Below are 22,718 nucleotides of genomic sequence, written 5' to 3' on the forward strand. Positions count from 1 at the left end.
AAAGCATGGATGGCGAAACTGTGGATAAGGGGGAAACTACTGTCCTTGGCTTCCTAGTGGCCTGCCTCACCAGCTTAAAACAGCAGCACATGGGAGAGCAGGAGCTCATGGGTTGTACTGAGATAGCTCCATGACTGAGTAAATTACTTCTCTTATAAGTGTTGATTTCAACATCTGTAAAATGGGGGCAGTTAATTGCATCTCCCACCTAGAATTGTTTTGGGTATGAATGACAGGTGCATGTTAGGGGTTATTACAGTGCTTGCCACCTATAAGCTCTCTGTACATGATAACTACTCTTATTGTCATTGTTATTGTTATAAAATTCAGATCCCCACTATCTTCTGTATTTTTCTTTGAATTTTGTCATAAAGACAGAGTCCATTTCTAATTATTGTGAGAATCAGCCACATTCTCCACCTTCTCTATAATCAGGACACTGCGTAAGAAGCCAGGCCTCCCCTCTCAAGAGCTGAATAACCTTCTTACGTTATAGGCTTTCTGAAACACACTTGCCCTGTTGCAGTTACACAGGGGGGATGCTATTTCCTGCCCTTCCAGCTCCTATGTCCTCAAAACATGTGAATATGGAATCACTTTTATAGGAACGTTCTTTGAAAGTGACAATGTCAAGAGCTGGATGTGGTGGCTCACATCTGTAATCCCAGCACTTTGGGAGGCCAAGGCAGATGGATCACCTGAGGTCGGAAATTCGAGACTAGCCTGGCCAAGATGGCAAAACCCCATCTCTACTAAAAATACAAAATTAGCTGGGAGTGATAGCACACACCTGTAATCCCAGCTACTCAGCAGACTGAGGCAGGAGAATCACTTGGACCTGGGAGGCAGAGGTTGCAGTGAGCCGATCGTGCCGCTGCACTCTAGCCTGGGCAACAGAATAAGACTGTGTCTCAGAAAATAAAAAATAAAAAAAAAGATAGTGGCAATGTCAAATAATGCCTCCTTTCCAAACTATCCCCACCACACATCTCTCCATTCCTGCATGTAACCAGCACCTCCCCATCTTCTTCTAGACACCCCCACACTGAGTGTTCCAAGGGAGTCACAAGTCTCCAGTCTGTGGCAATCAGCATTGGGGTGTGGAAGGGCCAGTAGCTCTGGGTCAGGCCTCAAATTGAAGCCTGTCTCTACCACTGTGTAATCTTGAGCAAATTCCTTAATCAGGCTGAGCTGGCATTGTTTCATCTATAAAATGGGCTAATCATTATACCCACCTCAGAGGCTTGTGAGGACTGAATAATTAGTGAAATCTCCTTGCTTCCTGAATCAGTGTTAATCTCCTTGCTCAGATGCAGGCATCTAAGAGATGTTCAATACAGACTTGCTGTGAAGGGGAGCAAAGCTCGGGGACCTCCTGCTGAGGGCGATAATCCAAAACCTGTGCCAAATTGAGAATGGAGCATTTATCTATGTGAAAAGAGCTGGTGAAAAAAAAAAGAAAGAAAATGAAAGCCATTTTCTACCATCACCATTCCCAACTCTCTCTCCCCGGCTGCCTCTCAACAAGGCTGACACCAAAGCTGCCAGAAGACAGGATAGTAATGCTCGCCTGAAAAGAAACATAAGAAAAGTGACAAAAGACATTTATATGAATTTGGAACTCCTGGAGCAAACTGGGAGGGAAATGGAGAGGAACAGAGATGGGAATGGACAAGGAGGGGGTCAGCGAGATCCGCATCAATAGTTCTCCTCCATGCTTGGTGTCTGAATCAGCTCCGGCTGCTGTAACAAGGTACCTTAGACCAGGTGGCTTATCAACAACAGAAATTTATTCCTCACAGTTCTGGAGGCTGGAAGTCCGAGATCAGGGTGCTGGTATGGTCAGGTTCTGGTGAGGGCTGTCTTCCAAGTTGCAGACAGATGCCTTCCTGTTGTGGCCTTACATGGGATAAAGATGGGGAGGAAGCTCTCTGGGATCTCTTTTATAAGGGTATGAAACCCATTCATGAGGGCTCCACCCTCGTGACCTAATTACCTCCCAAAGGCTCCCCCTCCTGATACCATCACGTGGCAGGATAGAACTTCAACAAATGGATTTTAGGAGGACAATCACTCCATTGCACTTGGTATGAGTGATTTTTCTCTTATGGAATCATTGCCTCTGTGTGGTGCAAATAGAGGAGGCCACCAAGGGAAATGGAGCCCATGAGTCAGGAGAGGCCACAAGGAAGGTAGTGTCCCTGCCCTATGACAGGAATCGGGGGACTCCAAGGGAGAATTTTGAACTTCCAGGGTTATGGGAAAGGGATACAGGAGATAATCTCACCTAACTTTCAAGGAGTAGGAAGGCCTCCTCCACCTGGCACCCAAGCTACCGTATGTAGCCAGCACAGGCAATAACACTGAACACATTCAGACCTTTTATCATTGAGATTCTCAGAAAACATTCTTGTATGGCCACAGTAAGCCCACCCAGCTGGGTGTCCTACAGGACATCTGCAAGTTGTACTGCTACCTGGAAGGTTTCCCCCCTGTAAGGAGACTTTGAGGGCTGGAATTTCAGGGTCATTTATGGCATGCCGGTAGACCTAGACTGAGAAGCAAGATAAGGGTTCATCTTGCTGGAACCTGGAGAATGGCATGCATTCAGCAGCAAAGACTAATCATTTCATTATACAATATTTATGATGCCAGGCAATGTGCTTAGCCTTCAGGATACAGAAAGACAAGAAAGGGCTCTGGTGAGAAGACAAGACACCCTGGAGATGGTGTACCAGTGTCATTCACTCTGTATTGGAGAAGTCCTGAGGGCTGCGGGTGTCAAGGAAGGTATGAGTCCCATATGTGGCCTCCTCAGGGAGGAATGTGTGCCAGACTGAGCCAAACAAGCGAGAGGTGACACAGAGCCATCCAGGGGTCCAGACATAACCTTAACCTGTCATATCAGTTTGGATGCAGGAAAAGTTTTGATGCACACCAGCCAAAGGACAGAACAAAGGGATGAGTCAGAAAGAAGAGGGCAGGGAAATCAGCGAACAGCTGCTGAGAGGAGAGATGAAAGGGACTGCATGGAGCCTAATGGTCTAAGTGGCCCAATCTCAGTGTTTTACCATCTGATTCCCCAAGGCTGGAAATTGTCCCTGTTCTCTTGTAGAGCCTTTCATCCTGACACCTGTGCCTCTCTGCCAGCCGGCAGGTTCATCTACTGCTTAGGAAGGAAGGATCCAGTGTTGTGTGGCCTGTTTGTCCTAGGCTCAAAGAAACTCTGGCTGGAGAAATATCTGCACCTTTTTCCCTAATTTCCATTCTACCTCTAAAAGCTGAACACAAGGCTAAGAGTCAGAGAAGGAGGGGGCCCTGGTAGCTAATGCGACCCCCTTGTTTTGTACATGGAGAAGCTGGAGCCCAGAAAGGCCATGACCCAGCTTGAAGGTCTACCAGCTACTAGCCCTCTTCTAGCTCTTTTCCCATCCCTATATTTTTGACCTTTGTCTCTCCCTCAATCTTTCTCTTTGTCTCTCTCTCTCTCCCTGATTACCAAAGAAATATTTGAGGCCAGGCATAATGGCTCCTGCGTGTAATCCCAGCATTTTGGGAGGCTGAGGCAGGAGGATCACTTGAGCCCAAGGTTTTGAGACCAGCCTGGGCAACTTAGGGGAGATCCCATCTCTACAAAAAAGTTTTCAATTGGCCAGGCCTGGTGACACTGAGTAGTCCCAGCTACTCAGAAGACTGAGGCAGGAGAATCTCTTGAGCCCAGGAGTTTGAGGCTGCAGCAAGCTATGATCACATCACTGCACGCCAGCCTGGATGACAGGGGGAGACCCGTTTAAAGTAAACAAACAACAAAAATGTTCATTGCAAAAAGAATTTTAAATACAAAGTGAAAATGTTCACATAAACACATTCCAGAGATAACAGCTATGAACAGTTTGGTGTATACTCACCCAGATTTCCAAATTTTATTTTTTTGTTGGCTATAACTATACCAAAACACACACACAGAGGTTTTTTTAATAGAAATCCAAAGCATTCTAAGCATTCTTCCCTGAAATTTGCTTTTTTGCTACTTAATTTTGTTATGGACATCATCCCATTGTTGACAGCTTACCATTTTAATAAATGTATGGTTTTTCATTATGTAAATGCTACATGGTTTATTTCACAATCCCCTATTGTTAAAAATTTAAATTATTTCCTATTTGTGGAAAGCATTACTGCAATTTTTTATACTGTCATCTTTGCTGTCTTTCAAGAATACTTACGTAGGCTAAATTCCTGAATGTCAAATACTTAGATCAAAAGCCATGCTCATTTTAATTTTATTAGATAATGCCAGTTTTCCACCCAAAATTTACATCTCCGCCCAGAATGTATGACAATGTCTGTTTTCCCACACACTTGCCAAATTGAGCATAAGCACTTTTTAAAATATCTTCCACAAAAATATACCTAAAATATTTTAATATTTTGCTTTTTTTTTCCTGAGACAGGGTCTCGCTCTGTCACCCAAGCTGGAGTGCAATGGTGCAATCTCGGCTCACTGCCACCTCCACCTCCCGGGTTCAAGCAATTCTCCTGCTTCAGCCTCTCAGGTAGTTGGGATTACAGGCATGCACCACCACGCCCAGGTAATTTTGTATTTTTAGTAGAGATGGGGTTTCGCCATGTTGGCCAGGCTGGACTCGAACTCCTGACCTCAAGTGATCCGCCCGCCTTGGCCTCCCAAAGTGCTGGAATTACAGGTGTGAGCCACTGTCCCCAGCCTTATTTTGCTGCTTTTTAATTTACATTATTTATTTTGTAAAGAAATTTCAGGCCAGGCATGGTGGCTCACTCCCATAATCCCAGCACTTTGAAAGACTGAAGTGGGCAGATCACTTGAGCCCAGGAGTTTGAGACCAGCTGGGGCAACATGGTGAAACTCTGTCTCTACCAAAAAGATACAAAAATTAGCTGGGTGCCATGGTGCGCACCTTTAGTTCAGCAACTCTGTAAGCTGAGGTGGGAGGATCACTTGAGCCCAGGAGGTGGAGGCTGCAGTGAGCTGAGATCATGCCACTGCACTCCAATCTGGGCAATAGAGTGAGAGACTCTGTCTCAAAAAAAAAAAAAAAAAAAAAAATTTATATTTTTCATTAATTAATTGGGTGTCAATTATACTTACTCTTCTTATTTGTTTATTCATATGATTTAGTTTTCTATTGAGTTTTCTCTTATTTATTTGAAAGAGAGCTTTGTGTGTTAGAAATATCATTCCTTGGCCAGGCTCATGCCTGTAATCCCAGCACTTTGGGAGGCCAATGCAGGTGGATCACCTGAGGTGAGGAGTTCGAGACAAGCCTGGTCAACATGGTGAAACCTTGTCTCTACTACAAATACAAAAAATTAGCTGGGCATGGTGGCAGGTGCCTGGATTCCCAGCAACTTGAGGCCAGAGAATCACTTGAACCCGGGAGGTGAAGGTTGCAGTGAGCCAAGATCACACCATTGCACTCCAGCCTGGGCAACAAGAGCAAAACTCCATCTCAAAAAAAGAAAAGAAAAGAAAAGAAAAGAAATATCATTCCTTTACTGTCATTTGAATTACACATATTTCTCTCAATTCTTCTTTTGCTTTTGAAATTTGCAGCCTTATAAAAATGTCTAGACAAATTCATCAATACATTTATTTACAGATCCTGGACTTTTAGCTGTGCTTAAAGTGGTCTTTCCTATTTCATACTTATAAAAATATGTACCTATATCCTCTTCTAATACTTTAACAATTTTTCTATATTTAAGATATTGGATCTAAGTTTATTTTAATGTAAGAAATAAAGTAGAGATCCAGCCTTATTTCTTTCTTAAATAGCTATCCTGTTGCCCCAACTTACAGTCTGTTTTTTCCCACCACTTACAGTCTGTTTTTTCCCACAAGCATTGAAATGGCACATAAAATTCTCATGGATATTTGGTTCTCTTTCTAAACTACATAATTTCATTGATCTTTCTTCTGCCTTTTTCTGCACTTTGTGCCCTAGGATTTTTTTTAATTATTATGATTCTATGACAGGTTTTAATATTTACAGAGCTCAGTTTACCCATTTTCCTCATACCCACTCTTACCATTCCTCTTTATTTCCATTGATCTGGATATTTTTCTCATGGTTATTCTTCCAAATTCCATATTCTTCCATAAATTTGGTTTTGGATTATTTAGCTCTCCACACAACAAAAACAACAACAACAAAAACCTGTTGGGATTTTAATTAGACTGTTTTGAATTTTCAGATTAATTTGGGGAAAAGTGAAGTTATCTTGGATAGAGACTTCCTATACAAAAGCAATCTATGTGTCTTCATTTATAGATGTCTTATTTTATGACCCTTTATAAAGTTTTATAGCTTCTTCATGGTAAGTCCCACCAATGCTCAGTTTCTAAATGTGTTCTGCAGGGAAATTACTATTTCCAATGAGGTCAAAGCATGGAACAAACTCAGTCTGGCATCAAAGATGGAAGCTTAGTGCTGCAGAAACCATTTCATCCCATCTGCTTTCAACTCTGGGCTTAAGCCAAAAGGTAGCTCCCCTACTGGAAGTTGGATTGGGTCAATCAGTTAATCAGTGGTAATCAATGGGCACTGACTGCATGCCCAGGCCTGTGCTAGAAGGGCAAGACACAGACCTCATCTTTAAGGAGCTTTTACAGTTCCCAAAGAGTTAAGAGGCACACCCCCTAACAATGGCATTTTATATTAACCCATGTACTATGGAATCTCTTTGATGGTAAATAAAAAAGAAGTCTGGAGCAGTCAGGAAGGGTTTTGGGAGGAGATGGAAACTGAGCTGGGTGTTGGCACATGAATGTCATTTAGGTAAGTAAAGAAGAGAAAGGAATTAAATACAGGCAACAACCATTTATTCAGCACCTATCATGAACCCGATACTGAGTTAGGCCCATGAAAAGGAGGTTATGTGCTCAACAAGTATTTTTACACATTCACTGTAACAAGCTCTGTGTTGGGTGCTAGAGAAACCAAGACAAATAAGATTGACCCTAGCCTTAAGGAGCTTGTGAACAAGAAAGACAAACCCTTAAATAAGTTCAACTGTTATGATGGAAATCTGTAGAGAGAAGAGCAGAGACTTTTAATCTGGGGACTGTGTACTTCCTGGACATCCGTGGTTGAGATTCAGCAGGGCTGTGAGCCCCTGAAATTACATGGCACTGAATTATCTGCTTAACCAGTATTGTCAAGTTAAAAGTGACACAAAATTCCTGGCTTCTAGATACTTGCATTTTAATAGCCAGATAAAATATATGTGAAGATATCATTACTTCTAGGAGTTGTCATTTGTAGAAGCAAAATAATATTAATTGTAATAAAAATTTTAAAAATGTAAAAAAAAAAAACCATTACAAAAAAACCTAAGTACCTAGTTCTGGCCTTCCCCACCCCAGAAGTATTCTCAGAGTTTAGAAATAATATTGCATATTATGGAAACTAATTTGAGGCCAGGAAGATTAGCATTTCAATCATAACTCTACCACTTAATATCTGTGTCATATTGGGTGAGTTCCATACACTCACAGCTTCCATTTCCACATTTGTAAATTGGGAGTTACAGAACCCAAGGCATTACACGAGGCACCCTCGTGCCTATTGTGAAGATGAAAACATTAATAGGTCGGGTGTGTAAGTCATCTGGATCTTAGCGGGTCTTCTCAGGCTGTTCATTCCTGCCTTCTGCTTTCACACTTCAGAGGAAAGTGGTTATGAGAAGAAAGAATTTGAGCCAGGCCTGGAAAGGATGGAGAGAAAAGGGCATCTCAGACCAGTGTGGGCAGCGTGAATAAAGGGAAAGGGGCCAGAAAAGTCAATGCTCTTGCAGAGAATCAGTCCATTGCAGCCACGTTGAATAGGTCTTATATTCTAACCTAAGCAGTTTGAACTTTATCCTATAAACTAGAGGAGTCACTGGAGGATTGGGGCCAAGGGGGTCAACCCCATAGTGAAGTGGCTCTCAGCCCAGCCTGTGCTCACCCATGAATCCCAAGATACACACAAAAACAGTTCTTAAAAGTAAAATTGTAATGCGGGCTAAGGCAATACTTCTCACCTCAGGATCTTGTTAAAAAGTAGATTTTGAACTGAACATGGGGACACCTGCCTGTAGTTCCAACTACTCAGGGGGCTGAAGCAGGAGGATCACTTGAACCCAGCAATCAAGGCCAGTCTGGCCTGGGCAACATAGCGAGTTCAGATCCAGCCTGGGCAATACAGCAAGACCTCAGCTCTTAAAAAAAAAAAAAGCAGATTCTGATGCACTGGATCAGAGATTCTGCATTTCTAACCAGCACTCAGGTGCTGCTTATCCATGAACCTCATTTTGCATAGCCAGAGGCTAATGCATTTTGGTTTTATTATTTTTATCACTATTATTCATGCAACACCTGTTGGCTGAGTGCCTTTCACGTGTCAGGCACTGTGCTAGGTAGGCCTTGGGCACAGAGAGAAGAGTCAGACATGAACTCTCTTTTCTAGTCATTCACAGTCTAATCAGAGGAGATGAGATATAGAACCTAAGCAATTGTAATCCAAGGTTGAAAGGGATAAATGCCACATTTTAGTTTCAGAAAAAGTGCTTTGACAATTCAGCGTTCCCAGTTAAGGGAGAAATTCCCTAGTGTTTAAGGAAATGAATAAATGCTCCTTTTCCTTATTATTAAACGAGTAAAAACCCACACTTCAAAATTGGATTTTAATTACAGTCCACCACATACTAGGCATGTGACCTTGTTAACCTCTTAAGCCTTAATTTCCTCCTCTGCAAAATTGAAATACATAGTAGCAGGGCTGCTGGAGAATTACAATAGAGAATGTTTGTAAATGTGGTACCTTAATAACTGGTTTTGGAATGGAGTTGTTGCAAAAGGTGGCTCTGGTTATTATTGTTTTCAGCATTTGTTTTAAAACTTAACATGGCTCTATTGGCCCAAGGATATTGTATTCATCGGACAAGTTTATGATCTCATTCCAGGGTTAAGTGGCAAATAAAAATGGAAAAATCTTGAAGGGAATTTCCAAATCCAAGGAAACCTTCTTTTACAAAGCTGGTGCTGAAAGAAGCAGCATATTATTGTAAATTTTTCCAGTTTTTACTGGACCAAATTGTTTCAGCTGAGGAGATGTGGTTTGGCTGACGGTGTAGCCAAATGCCCCTAATAAGAGCCACACTGCAAAGGAGTTCCACTCCATTTACAAGAGGATCAAAACAGTTTCTCCGCCCACTGACTCCCCTGAGGTCATTGGCTTGTGTGACACTGACTGTGAAATAAATCAAATCAAATTTACAATCCCAGAGTCCCAGAATGTCAGGGCCCAGAGGGATGTTAGAAACCACCCAGCCCATGGCTGGCATTTTGTAGACCAGATAAATGATGCTTTAGGTCCCCACGCCACACTGCAGTCTCTGAGCCTGCTCATTGCCTCATTTCTTCAGCCAATATTGAGTGAAGGCCAATGGATTTAAGAATATGTAAAGTCAGCGCTTTGGAAGGCTGAGGCGAGGTTAGGAGTTCAAGACCAGCCTGGTCAACATGATGAAATCCTGTCTCTATCAAAAAAATACAAAAATTAGCCGGGCGTGGTGGCATGCACTATAGTCCCAGCTACTCGGGAAGCTGAGGCAGGAGAATCACTTGAACCTGGGAGGTAGAAGTTGCAGTGAGCCGAGATTGCACCACTGTGCTCCAGCCTGGGCAACCGAGTGAGACCCTGTCTCAAAGAAAAAAGAATATGTAAAGAATAAAAAGATTCCTCCATTTATGCCCCACAATAAGGAGATAGGGACAGGGGACCACAGGCACATCAGGAACTAACAAGGGGGCTGCTGGGGGCTTAATAACAAAAGATTTCATTTAAAAACTGTCTTTCTCAGGGACCTCAGACTGGTGCTGCCATCTGTCTGAGTGGTGCTGCCATCCATCTGATTTCATTTCAAACCTCTCAAATCATCAGGTTTCATTTTCATTTCAAATCTCTCAAATCATCTCATTTCATTTTAAACCTGTCTCTCACCTGTGAGGGACCTCGCACTGGTGCTGCCGTCTACCCATTTCTTCATCTGTAAAATAGGGATAATCCCACCCTGCTCAGGGAGCTGTTGTCAGGATTAAATGAAACAGGAGCTAAAAAAGTTGGCGGCACATAACAAGGACCCAATACGCACAGCATCTTTTGGCTTGTTTTTCAGCTTTTTTTTTTTTTTTTTTTTTTTGAGACAAGGTCTCGCTCTATTGCCCAGGCTGGAATGCAGTGATGCGATCATAGCTCACTTCAGCCTCAACCTCCTGAGCTCAAGCAATCCTCCCACCTCAGCCTCCCGAGTAGCTGGTCCACAGGTGTGGGGGCCACCACACCTGGCTATTTTTTTTTTTTTTTTTTTTTTTTTACTTTTTAGGTTGTTTGGTTTTTAGCTTTTATTTCTTCTTTTTCTTTTCTTTCTTTTTTTTTTTTTTTTTTCGAAACAACGTCTATGTTGCCCAGGTTGTTCTCAAACTCCTGGACTCGTGCGATCCTCCTGCTTCAGCCTTCCAAAGTCCTAGGATTATAGCCATGAGCCATTGCACCTGGCCTTTTAGCTTTTAGATAACATTCATTGGATTTTCCCCAGTTACAGAAGGAATTTGTGTTCATGGAGAACATTTTGGAAAACACCGAAAAGCACAGAGAAGGAAAAATCACCCATAATTTCCCCACACCCAAAGATAAGCACAGTTGACATTCCAGTACACACCCTCCCAGACCTTTCTATACATGAGCATTATGTTGAGACTTGACAGTCAATAAACAAAAAAAGTATATATATATATATATCCACACACATAAGTATGTATATTTTGTTTTCCTGTGAGCTGCATTGTGGTGATTAAGAGCCTCTGTCACAGCTGCCTATATTTAAATTCTAACTCCATTACCTACTAGCTGTGTGGCCTCGGGCAACTTAGCTATCAAATTTGAGTTTCTGTTCCCCTGTGTGTAAGAATCATGGCCCCCCAGGCCAGCCATGCAGGTTGGACACAGTCATCAAGAATTGTTGTAAATGACAGTATGAATGGTGCCTTCTAGAGCACAGTCATGAGGGACTGCCTTGGGAACAGTGGCTGTTGAAGGAGTAACTGGCCCAACAGTGGTTAAGCACTTAGCCCATCGCCTGGCCCAGAGTCAGAGCTTGTTAAATGGTAGCTACTATTCTACAGACATGCCTTGAGGTTTTGATGAGTGGCCCTCAGGTTCACGGAGGGTTGAGACCTCCACTGTTCATTGTTCACTGTTCAGATTTGTTGAATGGCAACTTAAGGATGACCTGCTGGGGCCATGTCCAGCCAAGAAATGTTTTTCCCTGTGTATATCCTGCTCAATGTGAGCCTTTGATCCTTGCACTTCTCAGTCCCTCTAAATCGCCCTTGGGCACTCAAAGACTAAGTGATGTGGGTGGGCTCATGGCAACATCTGTTCCTCGATTTATCTCTCCTCCCCTCACCATCCCACCCCGGAAAAAAAAGAATAAAATAATAGAAATGCTTCCCACATGTGGTTTCCCAGGGCTGCGCCTACATAGCAGGTGAAATTCACTATGGATTTGGGTGGTGTGCAAGATTGAAATGACATCTAGAGATAGCACAAGAAACCATGAGTCACATATTCAGTCAGTCCATCACTGAGCAAATATCTATTCAGCACCTACTACGTGTGCCAGGGCCTGGGCTCTCCAGAGACAAAGTGGTTCCCTGTTCACTTCTCTTTCAGTCCTTTAGGTTCCTCAGAGAGGAGTGCCTCTCAGTTTAGGGCCAAAATGTCTTCAGGACCTCTCAACCACTGCTAATCTCCCTTTTCGAGAAAGAGGGGGCAGGCCTCATTCACACCACAGTCTGGAGCTATCCAGGAGGTACAAACATTGTTTTGTTTTCATACTATTTTCTCCACCATGATGTTTTATTTATAGTAAATGATGCGAGTTTTAAATTAGTGATAGAAAGCTTCCTTCAAAAGAATTGAGATACCAAAAACTAATTGACGCAAAGAAAAGCGCTGAGTAAATGGTGGTCCAGGTGGCAGAATGATGAATGCTTAGCAAGCTTTAGACCTGGGATGGGGGAGTCTCAACCCTTTGAGGGTTACTGATCCCTTTGAGACCATGATGACAGCTATGGACCCTAACCAAGAAAATATAGGAATGTTGCCCACAATTTTAGCAGGTTCAGGAACCACGTGGAGACTATAATTCAGCTGGTATTGGAAAGAGCAGTAGGGTAAGTCTCAGTGCCCACACAGCACATAGACCTCATCCGCTTCACCACCTTCTTCATCTTGGTAGCAGTGGTACTGGTGGTAACAGCAGTGCTGGCAGTTGTAATAGTAGCAGCGCTCAAAGCAGTCATCATAGCTATACTTATTGCTTTCAGTGTGCCAGGTACTTACCAAGCCTGAGCTCACCTCATCCATACAGAAAATAATTATTACCCTCCCCATTTTCCAGGAAACCAAGCCTCACCAAACTTAAGGATCTTCTCCAAGGTCGCCCAGCTGAGAATGCCAGGGCTAGGGTTTGAACCCAGATCTACCTACCTGTGATGTCTGAGCAGGTCCTTAACCACTAAACTCCACTGCCTCAATAAATATTTGCTGAAGCAAATGAATGGCAACTTGAACGGGCCGTGGTGGCCACTCTGCCATTCACCAGTTGAGTGACCTTGAGCGAGTCACTCCCCTCACCCTCACTGGCCCTCCATTAAGGAAGGAGGCTTCCCAGGCCTGGCAAGCCATGATTCCAAGAGGCAGGGCAAGGAGCATCAGGAACATTCCATGAGCAAGGGAAGCGGAGGCAGGCTCAGGGCCAGGCTCGGGAACATGCACAAGGGGTTAGTGGCATTGTTAAAGAGCCCAGCACAGCCCTGACTTCCAGCACAGAGTGTCCAGGCCTTCCAGGAACCCACACTTCCTGTTGTATTTACTCCCCTCACCCAGCAGCTTCACCCACCACACTCTTCTCCAGTGACAGGTCTGTTTGGCTGCCCAGGGGAAACAATCCCTGTCACACATCCTCTTACATGCCTAACAGGCTTAGCATCTTGTTACTTAACGACAGCTTCTTGGTTTCCACCAAGGCAGGCCAGTGCAGCAAACGGGACCCCCCTAATCCCAGCAGCTACTGTGCTGGCAGAGGCAGAAGGAGGAAGGAGGGGGCTGAAAAATTTGTGGCATCTGTGGCAGCCTGGCGGTCCAGTCCCTGACCCACACTGCCCCGCTGTGGTGAAAGTCTAGGGAAGCAGGCACGCCCCAGCAGGGATGGGCAAGGCTTTGGTCTCTGACTTCATGAGGGATCTGAATTAATTAATTAATTAATTAATTTATTTATTTATTTATTTATTTATTTATTTATTTGACACATACCAGGCTGTAGAGCAATGGAGCGATCTCAGTTCACTGCAACTTCCACCTCCTGGGTTCAAGCGAGCATTTTGGCTAATTTGTGTATGTTTAGTAAAGACAGGGTTTTACCATGTTGGCGAGGCTGGTCTCAAACTCCTGACCTCAGGTAATCCGCCCTCCTCGGCCTCCCAAAGTGCTGGATTACAGGTGTGAGCCACCATACCCAGCCAGAACTCTGAATTTTAAGGCTGAAAAAGACCCAGCTCACACCATTCAATTGAAGAAAGAAAACAGGCATAAAATTGGAAAGCAGTTCACCCAAAATGATACATGTAGTAAAATAGACCCCAAATATGTTTCCTAAAATTAGATTTCCAGCCCAATCAGGGATTTACAGGGACAATAATTATTATTTAGTTAATTACTATTCATGCAGAGTTGACTGAGTGACAGACACCTGGGATCCAGAGTGCTCATAAGGACTCTACATGTTTTTACCTTGCTTAATCCTCACAACAATCAGAGAGGTCAGTACTATTATTAGCCCATCTTACTGATGAGGAACTAAGGCTTAGGGACAGTATGAAACTGGCCCAAGGTCACATGGCCAGAGCCAGGATTCTATTCCAGGGAGTCCCATTCCAATAAAAAAGGGGACTCCCTGTCAGAAGTCACTGAGGACTTGTTCAGGGTGCAAAGGAGGACAAAATAAAATGAAATGCAAATGGAACAAGAGGGCAAGATCAGTGTTCACCTACCAAACAAGTGAGGATTAAAAAGGCTGAAAGAGCCCAGAGGTGGGGAGTTGTAGGGAAAATGTCAGATTCAGGCACAGTTGATAGGTGGGTAAATTAGTACAACCAGTTCAAAAGGCAATTTGGCTGTCAGGGCTTAAATGTGGAAATGACCCAGTGATTCCTCATGTGGAATTTATTGCACAGAAACACCCAAATGTGCATGAAAAAGTGAATGCATGTGGCTTTTCATCACTGCAGTCCGTAATAGCCAAAAACTGGAAATCACCTATAGAGAAGGCATTAAATAAAACTACCATCTATCCAGACAGTAGGATGTAATGCAGCCCTTGTGGGGTGGGGAGAGAAGTGAAATAGCACCACGTACTTTGACAAGGAAATATCTTTTACATACTGTAAGCAAAGAGAGCAATTTGGGGAAAGGTATGTGCAGTATGACCCCATTTTTTTAAATCTGGAAGGATTCCAAATAAAACTGTTAACTCTGATCCCTTCTGCTTAAGTGGAGTATTTTCACTCTAGACTTAACAGATTTTTTGTAATACGTATTTTTTAAATTCAGCATGTATTACTTCTGAAATAAAAAAAAATATACAAATCTGGAGGGGAAAAGAAAAGAAATGAAGATATAGCTCCTTTCCAGAAGGAATTTACAATCTGGGTGATGAACTAGGATTCAGCCAGACCTGGGATGGCTTAACATGAAAAAGCAAACAATAAACTAACAAAATATGATCTGCTTGTATGAATTCTATGGGGTGCAGAATAAATAAGTCCACCTGAGTTGGGTGGGGCTAATCAGAGCTGAGTTCCTGGAAGAGAATGGGTCAGGATATAAAGTATATTTAGAAAATGGTCACTATTTATTATTTTCAAGATGCCAGACTCTGTGTCAAGTATTTTACATGGATATTTTCATGTGCTCACAGTAACTCTATGACATAGATATTGTCCCCATTTTACAGATGGGAAAATTGAGGCTGAGATGGCTAATTAACTCTTCTAAAGCTGAACAGCCAATAACTCAAGAGAGGTTTCAATACGGGTCTGTGTCATCCCAAGTTCTGGGTTCCAGCCACTCGACCACACTGCCTAACCAGCCAAGGGCAAAGAATGGCCCTTGGCTTCTTCTTCTCAGAGGAATAAACAGTGTAATGAGCCCAAACCCAAAATGTGGCAGTAAATGCCCATGAGAAAAGTTGGCATCACCCCCTCACCTTTGGCTGAACACTTCTCAAGGCCATGGTCCTTGGAGGGTACATTGTAAGAAAACAGAGGCAAAAATCTAGCCCATCATTGTCCCTGACAAGGTGCTTCCAGTCTGATGAACGTGAAGAACAACCAAAAAACGTATGCCACGCAGACATAGGGGGAAAGTAAAATTTATGCCCCCTTCCTAATGGTACATTTGTTCTGTTGAATGGCCTCTTAGCGGCCATGGTGCAACACCACACCCCAAACTCATCTCTGCATTCCCACAGCTTGTCCTCATGCCTAGCACTTAGCAGGAGCTTAGTGTTTGTGGAACGGATGAATGAATGAACAAATGAATGGACATGTAAAAATTTAAATAACTATGACTATCATATACTGGTCTCTTGATCCAAAAAAATGGGACCAACAATAGTGCCTTCCTCACTGGTACCTTCCGATTATAATTATTAAATAAGCTAGTGATGTGAAGAGTTAGCACAGGACCTGCAGAGCACACACACAAGATAAATGCTGGCTATGATGAATCTTAGCTATTAGCATTATTGATATTTGTGTAACCTTTAAAAGAGCCAGTTTCTCAGGTTGCATCCCCATTAATCCATTTATCGCCTATTTCACAACCACCTTCAATGGGGTTGGCACCAAACAAAGTTACAATTTTTTCCTCAACAAACATGCTTTCCTGCTCTAGATCCTGTCCATGGTTTTGCCATGTTGGCCAGGATGGTCTCGAACTCCTGGTCTCAAGCGATCTGCCCACCTTAACCTTCCAAAGCGCTGGGATTACAGGATCCCACCTCGGGCCATGGCTCCAGCCTCCATCCTGGGCCCTGTGTGTCCTCATGCAAAGTAATGTGCTGCCTGTATACACACTCATCCCTGTGTAATGCACAAGTCTTCGAAACTTTACCTCCCTCACTCTACTTCTTCCCCAAATTTTCTTTTTTGTAGAGACAGGAATCTCACTATGTTGCCCCGGCTGGTCTCAAACTCCTGGTCTCAAGTTATCCTCCTGCCTTGGCATCCCAAAATGCTGGGATTACGGACTTGAACAACCATGTCTGGCCCTCTCCAAAATTTATTCTCCAGTTTCCCATTTTGTCAAGGCCAGTTTCCTATGTTCTTCAGACTCAGTGACAGAAATAAGCCCATCCCTGTGGACAGAGACAACTCCCCACATCAGGGAATACTAGGTGCTCATACACCATAGTTGCATTTCAGCTGGGGCCTTCTGTACAGAGTCTTAATCCAAAAGAATAGCTCCAATGGTGAGACCCAAATCTAATGGTGTGAGTCTTGTCACAAATCGGGTCACAAGATACTGCCCTCCCTTGTCTCACCTAGACCAAACCTAGAAAGTAGCCCACTTCCTCATTTCCCCCAACCTAAAAAGAGGTCAGTACTTATACTTGGCACTTACATCCAGGTATGGATAACCCTCTTTCTAAGTTGAACTCCTGGCTGACTTACTCCTGCACCAGGAGCCCAGCCATTGCCCCCCAGCAGCCACTACTGAGTTACTGGGCAGAGAATTAGGAGTCAGGCTCCTGTATTTCTTCTTCTTGATTATTTGAGGTTTGAAACAGGCCAAATCTCAAATAATCAAGAAAGTGAAATGCTACAGAGAAGAAATTCAAGAGCAATCCAAAATCAAAGATGGGAATCCTTGTGGCATCTGTGCCAACCACCTCAGAGATTTCCAGCTACTCTCTAGCTCTTGGTGTCTCCACCTGCAAACTAGTTGGACTTGGCAGTTGCTAAGATCCCTCCCATTCAGATATGCTCTAAGAGTGTTGGCTCTTCTTTTAACAAATAGATTCAGTGATGATCCCAAAGACCAGGCCCTTGGGAAGCTCAGTCTGAGAAGTCAGGAATACAAAATATGCCACAAGCCAGGTGGCAGGGACAGAGACATGGTTAGAAGGTACAAAATGTTCTAGAAAGTATTCCATTTTTTAAGATATTTAAATTTGTATATACAAGAGGAAAAATCTGAAAGTATACACACCAAAATATGGTATTTTGGCACTGCAGAGTTATATGTGCTTTTAAAATAGTTTTTCTTTTTGCATTTTTATATTTTCTCATTTTACACAGAGTATTATTAATTGCATCTTTTTTAAAAAAAAACACATTTTTATTCAAATAGAATTTAGTCTAAATCCCAGATATATTACAAGCATGCTGTGTGACCTGGGGCAAGTCATTTAACCTCTCCAAGTTTCAGCTGACTTATATTTAAAATGGAAATTGTTTTTAATTTAATATTGCCATAAAATGTTTCGGGATCTCACATTCAGAGGAGTGAGTTAATCATGTTTCTTATTCATAACATCTCATCATCATGAGTCTATGCCAGGCCTCTCTCTTATTATATTGATTTATTTCCTTTTATTCCCATTCCCATTTCCCTCTGCCTCCACCCCTACGCATTCTGCCTTTAATATGTTTTTGTTAATTTGAATGTGTTTTTGCAAAATGCATGTGGTTGTTGGGTGAGCTACTTAAATGGTATTATGTCATAAATCTCATTCTATTTCCTACTTTTTTCACAAAGAACCATGTATTTCAGATCTTTCCACGTGGTCATGTGGACATGTCACCCTGGGCCTCTAAATGCTGCATAATATCTAAGAATGCATCTACCCCATTCTACTTTTCCCAGGGAGGGACATCCAGGTTGTCTCCCACCTCCTGTCACTACAAACAATATTGCCATAAGCCCCCTCATATATGAACCCTTATGGACTTGTGTGAAAATTCATTGAGATCTGTGTCCTGGAGCAAAATGGCTGGGTCACAAGGTATATGTATACTTAGACCAAGTGCTAGGAGAGTCATCTCCAGGATGTGTGTACAGCCTGTGCCCCCACCAGCCATGCACAAAACTCCTCGTGTCCCCACACCCCACACCCCTGTGTGAACTTGGAACTATGCAGCTTCCTAATTTTTGCCAGCCTATCAGGTATGTCCCTTTGTGGTTTTCGTTTTCGTTGTTGTTTTTGGAGAGACAGGGTCTTGCTCTGACACCCAGGCTGGAGTGCAGTGCCACGATCATAGTTCACTGCAGCCTTGAACTCTTGGGCTCAAGGGATCCTCCTGCCTCAACCTCCCAAGTAGCTAGGACTACAGGCACGCACCAACACGCCTGGTTAATGCTTTCTTTTGTAGAGATGGGGTCCCCCTGTACTGCCCCGGCTGGTCTCAATCCCCTGGGCTCAAGTGATCCTCCTGCCTTGGTCTCCCAAAGTGCTGGGATTACAGGCATGAGCCACTGCACTCTTTGCGGTTTTTATTTGATTGCCTAATATTTTGATTATCTTTTCATATGTTCATTAGCCCTTGCGCTTCCTATTTTGTAAATTTCCTGCTACTTTCCATTGCCCACGTTTCTACTGGGAACACTTTTTCTTGCTGATTTGTAAGAGTTCCTTACATATTCTAAATATCAATCCCTTGACTGTTTTGGTCATTGTAAATATCTTCTCAGATTCTTGCCTCATGATTCGTCCTTTTGAATTATTGTTTTTCTTCACCCCTAGATCAAAAAAATAGTCTTTTATGTTGTTCTCTTTTACCTTTAAAACGTTACCTTTCACATTTAGGTCTTTAATACACCTTCTGTTTTCCACGGAAATAAGTCGGCATCTACTTCATGACGTTTTGTGAAGGATAAACTAATATCGGGAAAGCACCTAGCACAGTGCCTGACCCAAAAGAGATGTGCAATTGTGGGCGATTATTGTTATCACTTAGATTGAAGGTGGCAAGTGCTGCCGGAGGAAATTATAGGAGCTTAGATGCTGTTTAACTAGATCAAGAAAGGTTTCATGGACAAAGGCGAAGTTATTGAGGCTGGCCCTAAAAATGAATGTAGGACTCATTCATTTTGAAATGCAAAGGGAAGTATTCCGGGCAGAGGAACTGGCTCGGGGAAAGGCCTGGCGGCAGGAACGCTGCGGGTTGACAATGTTGAGGAGAAGCATATTGGGGCGAGAGCTTGACTACTTACAAATTGCTGTCTTTCTGCCCGTGCCCACCCCCCTCCCCACTGCAGGCTCCTTGTTCTCCACCCTGAAGCCCCCCGACGCCGTGTTCAAGGTGGTGTTCTGGCTGGGCTACTTCAACAGCTGCCTCAACCCCATCATCTACCCATGCTCCAGCAAGGAGTTCAAGCGCGCTTTCATGCGCATCCTCGGGTGCCAGTGCCGCGGCCGCCGCAGACGCCGCCGCCGCCGTCGCCTGGGCGGCTGCGCCTACACCTACCGGCCGTGGACGCGCGGCGGCTCGCTGGAGCGCTCGCAGTCGCGCAAGGACTCTCTGGACGACAGCGGCAGCTGCCTGAGCGGCAGCCAGCGGACCCTGCCCTCGGCCTCGCCGAGCCCGGGCTACCTGGGCCGCGGCGCGCCGCCGCCAGTCGAGCTGTGCGCCTTCCCCGAGTGGAAGGCGCCCGGCGCCCTCCTGAGCCTGCCCGCGCCTGAGCCCCCCGGCCGCCGCGGCCGCCACGACTCGGGCCCGCTCTTCACCTTCAAGCTCCTGACCGAGCCCGAGAGCCCCGGGACCGACGGCGGCGCCAGCAACGGAGGCTGCGAGGCCGCGGCCGACGTGGCCAACGGGCAGCCGGGCTTCAAAAGCAACATGCCCCTGGCGCCCGGGCAGTTTTAGGGCCCCCGTGCGCAGCTTTCTTTCCCTGGGGAGGAAAACATCGTGGGGGGGAGGGGAGGGCGGGGCGGAGGGGGGAGGGGAGCGTCCACGCCGGGTAGACGCGCGCCCCAAGGGGAACCGGGGGGAGGGCCGGGGAGAGGGGCAGCTGCTTTTCTGGCAGGGGCATGGGTGCCAGGTACCACGCGGAAAGCCGGGCCGAGCATGCTGAGAGCCTGGGGGACCCGACGCCGCCGGGATTTACCTCTCTCTCTCCCTCTGTGTATATATAAACGAGTCCCTCTCTACCTGTATTTAACCGTGGGTGCACGTGAGTGTGTCTGTGCGGTGTGCGTGTGTTCCGCTTGTGTGTGTGCGTGGGGCCGCCCTGTGAGGGCACGGCGACTGTGCGCCCAGGAGGCAGCCGGGGGCGTTGTGTGTGTAGTGACTTCGTACCTCTCAAGCCCCTCCTTGTACTTCACTGAAGGATAGCACTTTGGTGGGGTTGGAAACAAAGTCGACATTAAAGGTCATTTCTCCTGTTCGGCTTTGAGTGGTTTGTGGACGAGCGGCAGGCAGAGCCTTGCGTTTCCTCTTCCTTCCGCTTCGGATTTGACCCGGTCCTAGGTCTTAGGGTCCTTCACTTTCCTTTCCCCTGCCCTCCAGTCTCCACCCCAGAAGAGCCGCTCTCACCACGTCCTGAGGACAATTCGTGCTGGCTCCCCTAGGTCCCATTTACGCCTTTGCGGTTACTGACCTACAGGGCTGCACCAATCTGGCCCTGTGGCTGAACGTGACGCCCTGGACTTGCCTAGTAAATCCTGCTTACCTGCTTTTGACCCTTAGCAGAATCTGAATCCTCCTGCGGCTCCTTCCTGCTATGACCAACACTGAGCAATGTCTGGCTTGGTCCTGATCCCTAGACCCAACCCCAGCTGGGGTTCCCCGGCCAGTCCCCTAAATGGGCCTGTTTCCTGAGAGATGATGAAGCTCAGGCAGAGAGAGGGGCTGGTTCTCTTCCCCTCCCCTTTGCATTCCCAGGCCAGCACTCCACTGATTGTTTGCCTGTGCCCACAGAACTTGAAAAGACATCCAAACTGCAGACGTTTCTGGATAAGATATGGATCCTTGGGGCCCAGCAACATACAGGGTCACAAGAACCCTCCCAAGCTCTGCTGACTTGTGACCCTGCCTGGAAAAAAGCACTGAGGAAGGTCACACAGAAAGGTGGAGCATTCTTTGGAGTCGATAACTTGGGTTCTATTCTCAGTCCTACTACTGATTTATTGTATGAAGAGCAGAGACTTACTTCCCTCTCTGGATCTTGGTTCCCCATCTGTGTAATGGTGGGGTTGACTCTAAGGTCTTTGCTGCCTCTGAAAGCCCCTAGTTTGAAAAGAGAATAAAGGACACTGAGCAAAATATGAAACATTTTTCTTCAGAGATTCAGAAAAGCCTAGGAGGAACGCTCTTTCCCCATCCCATCCCTTTTTTTCTTTCTACTTTGCTTTTCTAAGTTGAGCTTCATAATTTTGCAAATGGCAAGAACCTCTTCTTATATTAGCTTCTTATATTAGCACATCGATCATTCATTCTGTAGGTGATTGAGAGAGAAAATACTTAAAGGGGAAAGAGCCAGTGATTGATGTAGTTGAAAAGTATAGGGGTGTCAGGTATGGCTGGATCCAGGGGCACAAACAAGATTGTCAGGTTACTCACAGTCTCTTACTCCTTCCTGTAGCTTCCATCTTTTAGTTCTGCTTATCTTTGTGTATTACCCTAGTTTCCTTATTGCAAATGCCTTCCTCATAACATTCTTACAACTTGATATCCCCAAAAGGAGAAACAAGATTGCCCAGCAGTTCTGTCAAAAAATGAAAAAGAAAAAGAAAACCAGCTGGGTGCAGTGGCTCACGCCTGTATCCCAGCACTTTGGGAGGCTGAGACGGGTGGATCACCTGAGGTCAGGAGTTCAAGACCAGCCTGGCCAACAGGGTGAAACCTCGTCTCTACTAAAAATACAAAAAATTAGCTGGGTGTGATGGTGGGCACCTGTAATCCCAGCTATTCGGGAGGCTGAGGCAGGAGAATCGCTTGAACCCAGGGGGCGGAGGTTGCAGTGGGCCGAAATCACACCATTGCACTCCAGCCTGGGTGACAAGAGCAAGACTCCGTCCAAAAAAAAAAAAAAAAAATCCTAGGAAGCCAGAGATTCTGTATAACAAACCCCCTTAAGACTTTGATGAAGGCTATAAACTCTTGTTTCCATAAAAACGCACATACCCAAAAAAATTACATTTTCATTCAATTTTAGATGCCGTACCCTTGTGTAAGATCTCACTATCCATGGTTTATATGCTCTGAACTGGATTTTAGTAATTTTCTAGGCCAACTCCCTCAATTTTACACATGGGGAGACTGAGGTAGATAACTTGACTGGGTCACACCAAAGCTGTAGAACCCAGGTCTTCTGCCTCTTTGTCCAGTACCTTTTACATTCCCCTGTGCTTTGTCCAGTACCTTTTACACTCCCCTCTGCTACCATCCTGTAGTTAAGTACATCCTCCAACAGAGAGCAGTCCTCTTCTTGCCTGAATAGAGAAAAGGGGGCCCTAGGAAAAGAAAAGGCCCAACTCCATTCCCGGATTACAAGGGATCATTTGGGGAAGTTCTGAAAACATTGTGTTAGGATCACAAATCTTCTAACAAATCTTACACAGAAATCTGA

General features: G+C 44.7%; 1 protein-coding gene across 1 annotated transcript in view; it reads left to right on the forward strand.

Moving 5' to 3' along the window:
- The window catches only part of ADRA1B (adrenoceptor alpha 1B), a 56,604-nt gene extending 36,070 nt beyond the window's left edge, over window positions 1-20,534 (forward strand). Inside the window, exon 2 of the mRNA XM_004042922.5 lies at window positions 19,407-20,534. Coding sequence (XP_004042970.4) covers window positions 19,407-20,014 — 608 coding nt within the window. The 3' untranslated portion in view covers window positions 20,015-20,534. The remainder of the gene's footprint in view (window positions 1-19,406) is intronic.
- The last annotated feature ends 2,184 nt before the right edge of the window (window positions 20,535-22,718 follow it).

The sequence above is a fragment of the Gorilla gorilla genome, chromosome 4, assembly GCF_029281585.2.
Source record: "Gorilla gorilla gorilla isolate KB3781 chromosome 4, NHGRI_mGorGor1-v2.1_pri, whole genome shotgun sequence".
Taxonomy (NCBI): Eukaryota; Metazoa; Chordata; class Mammalia; order Primates; family Hominidae; genus Gorilla; species Gorilla gorilla.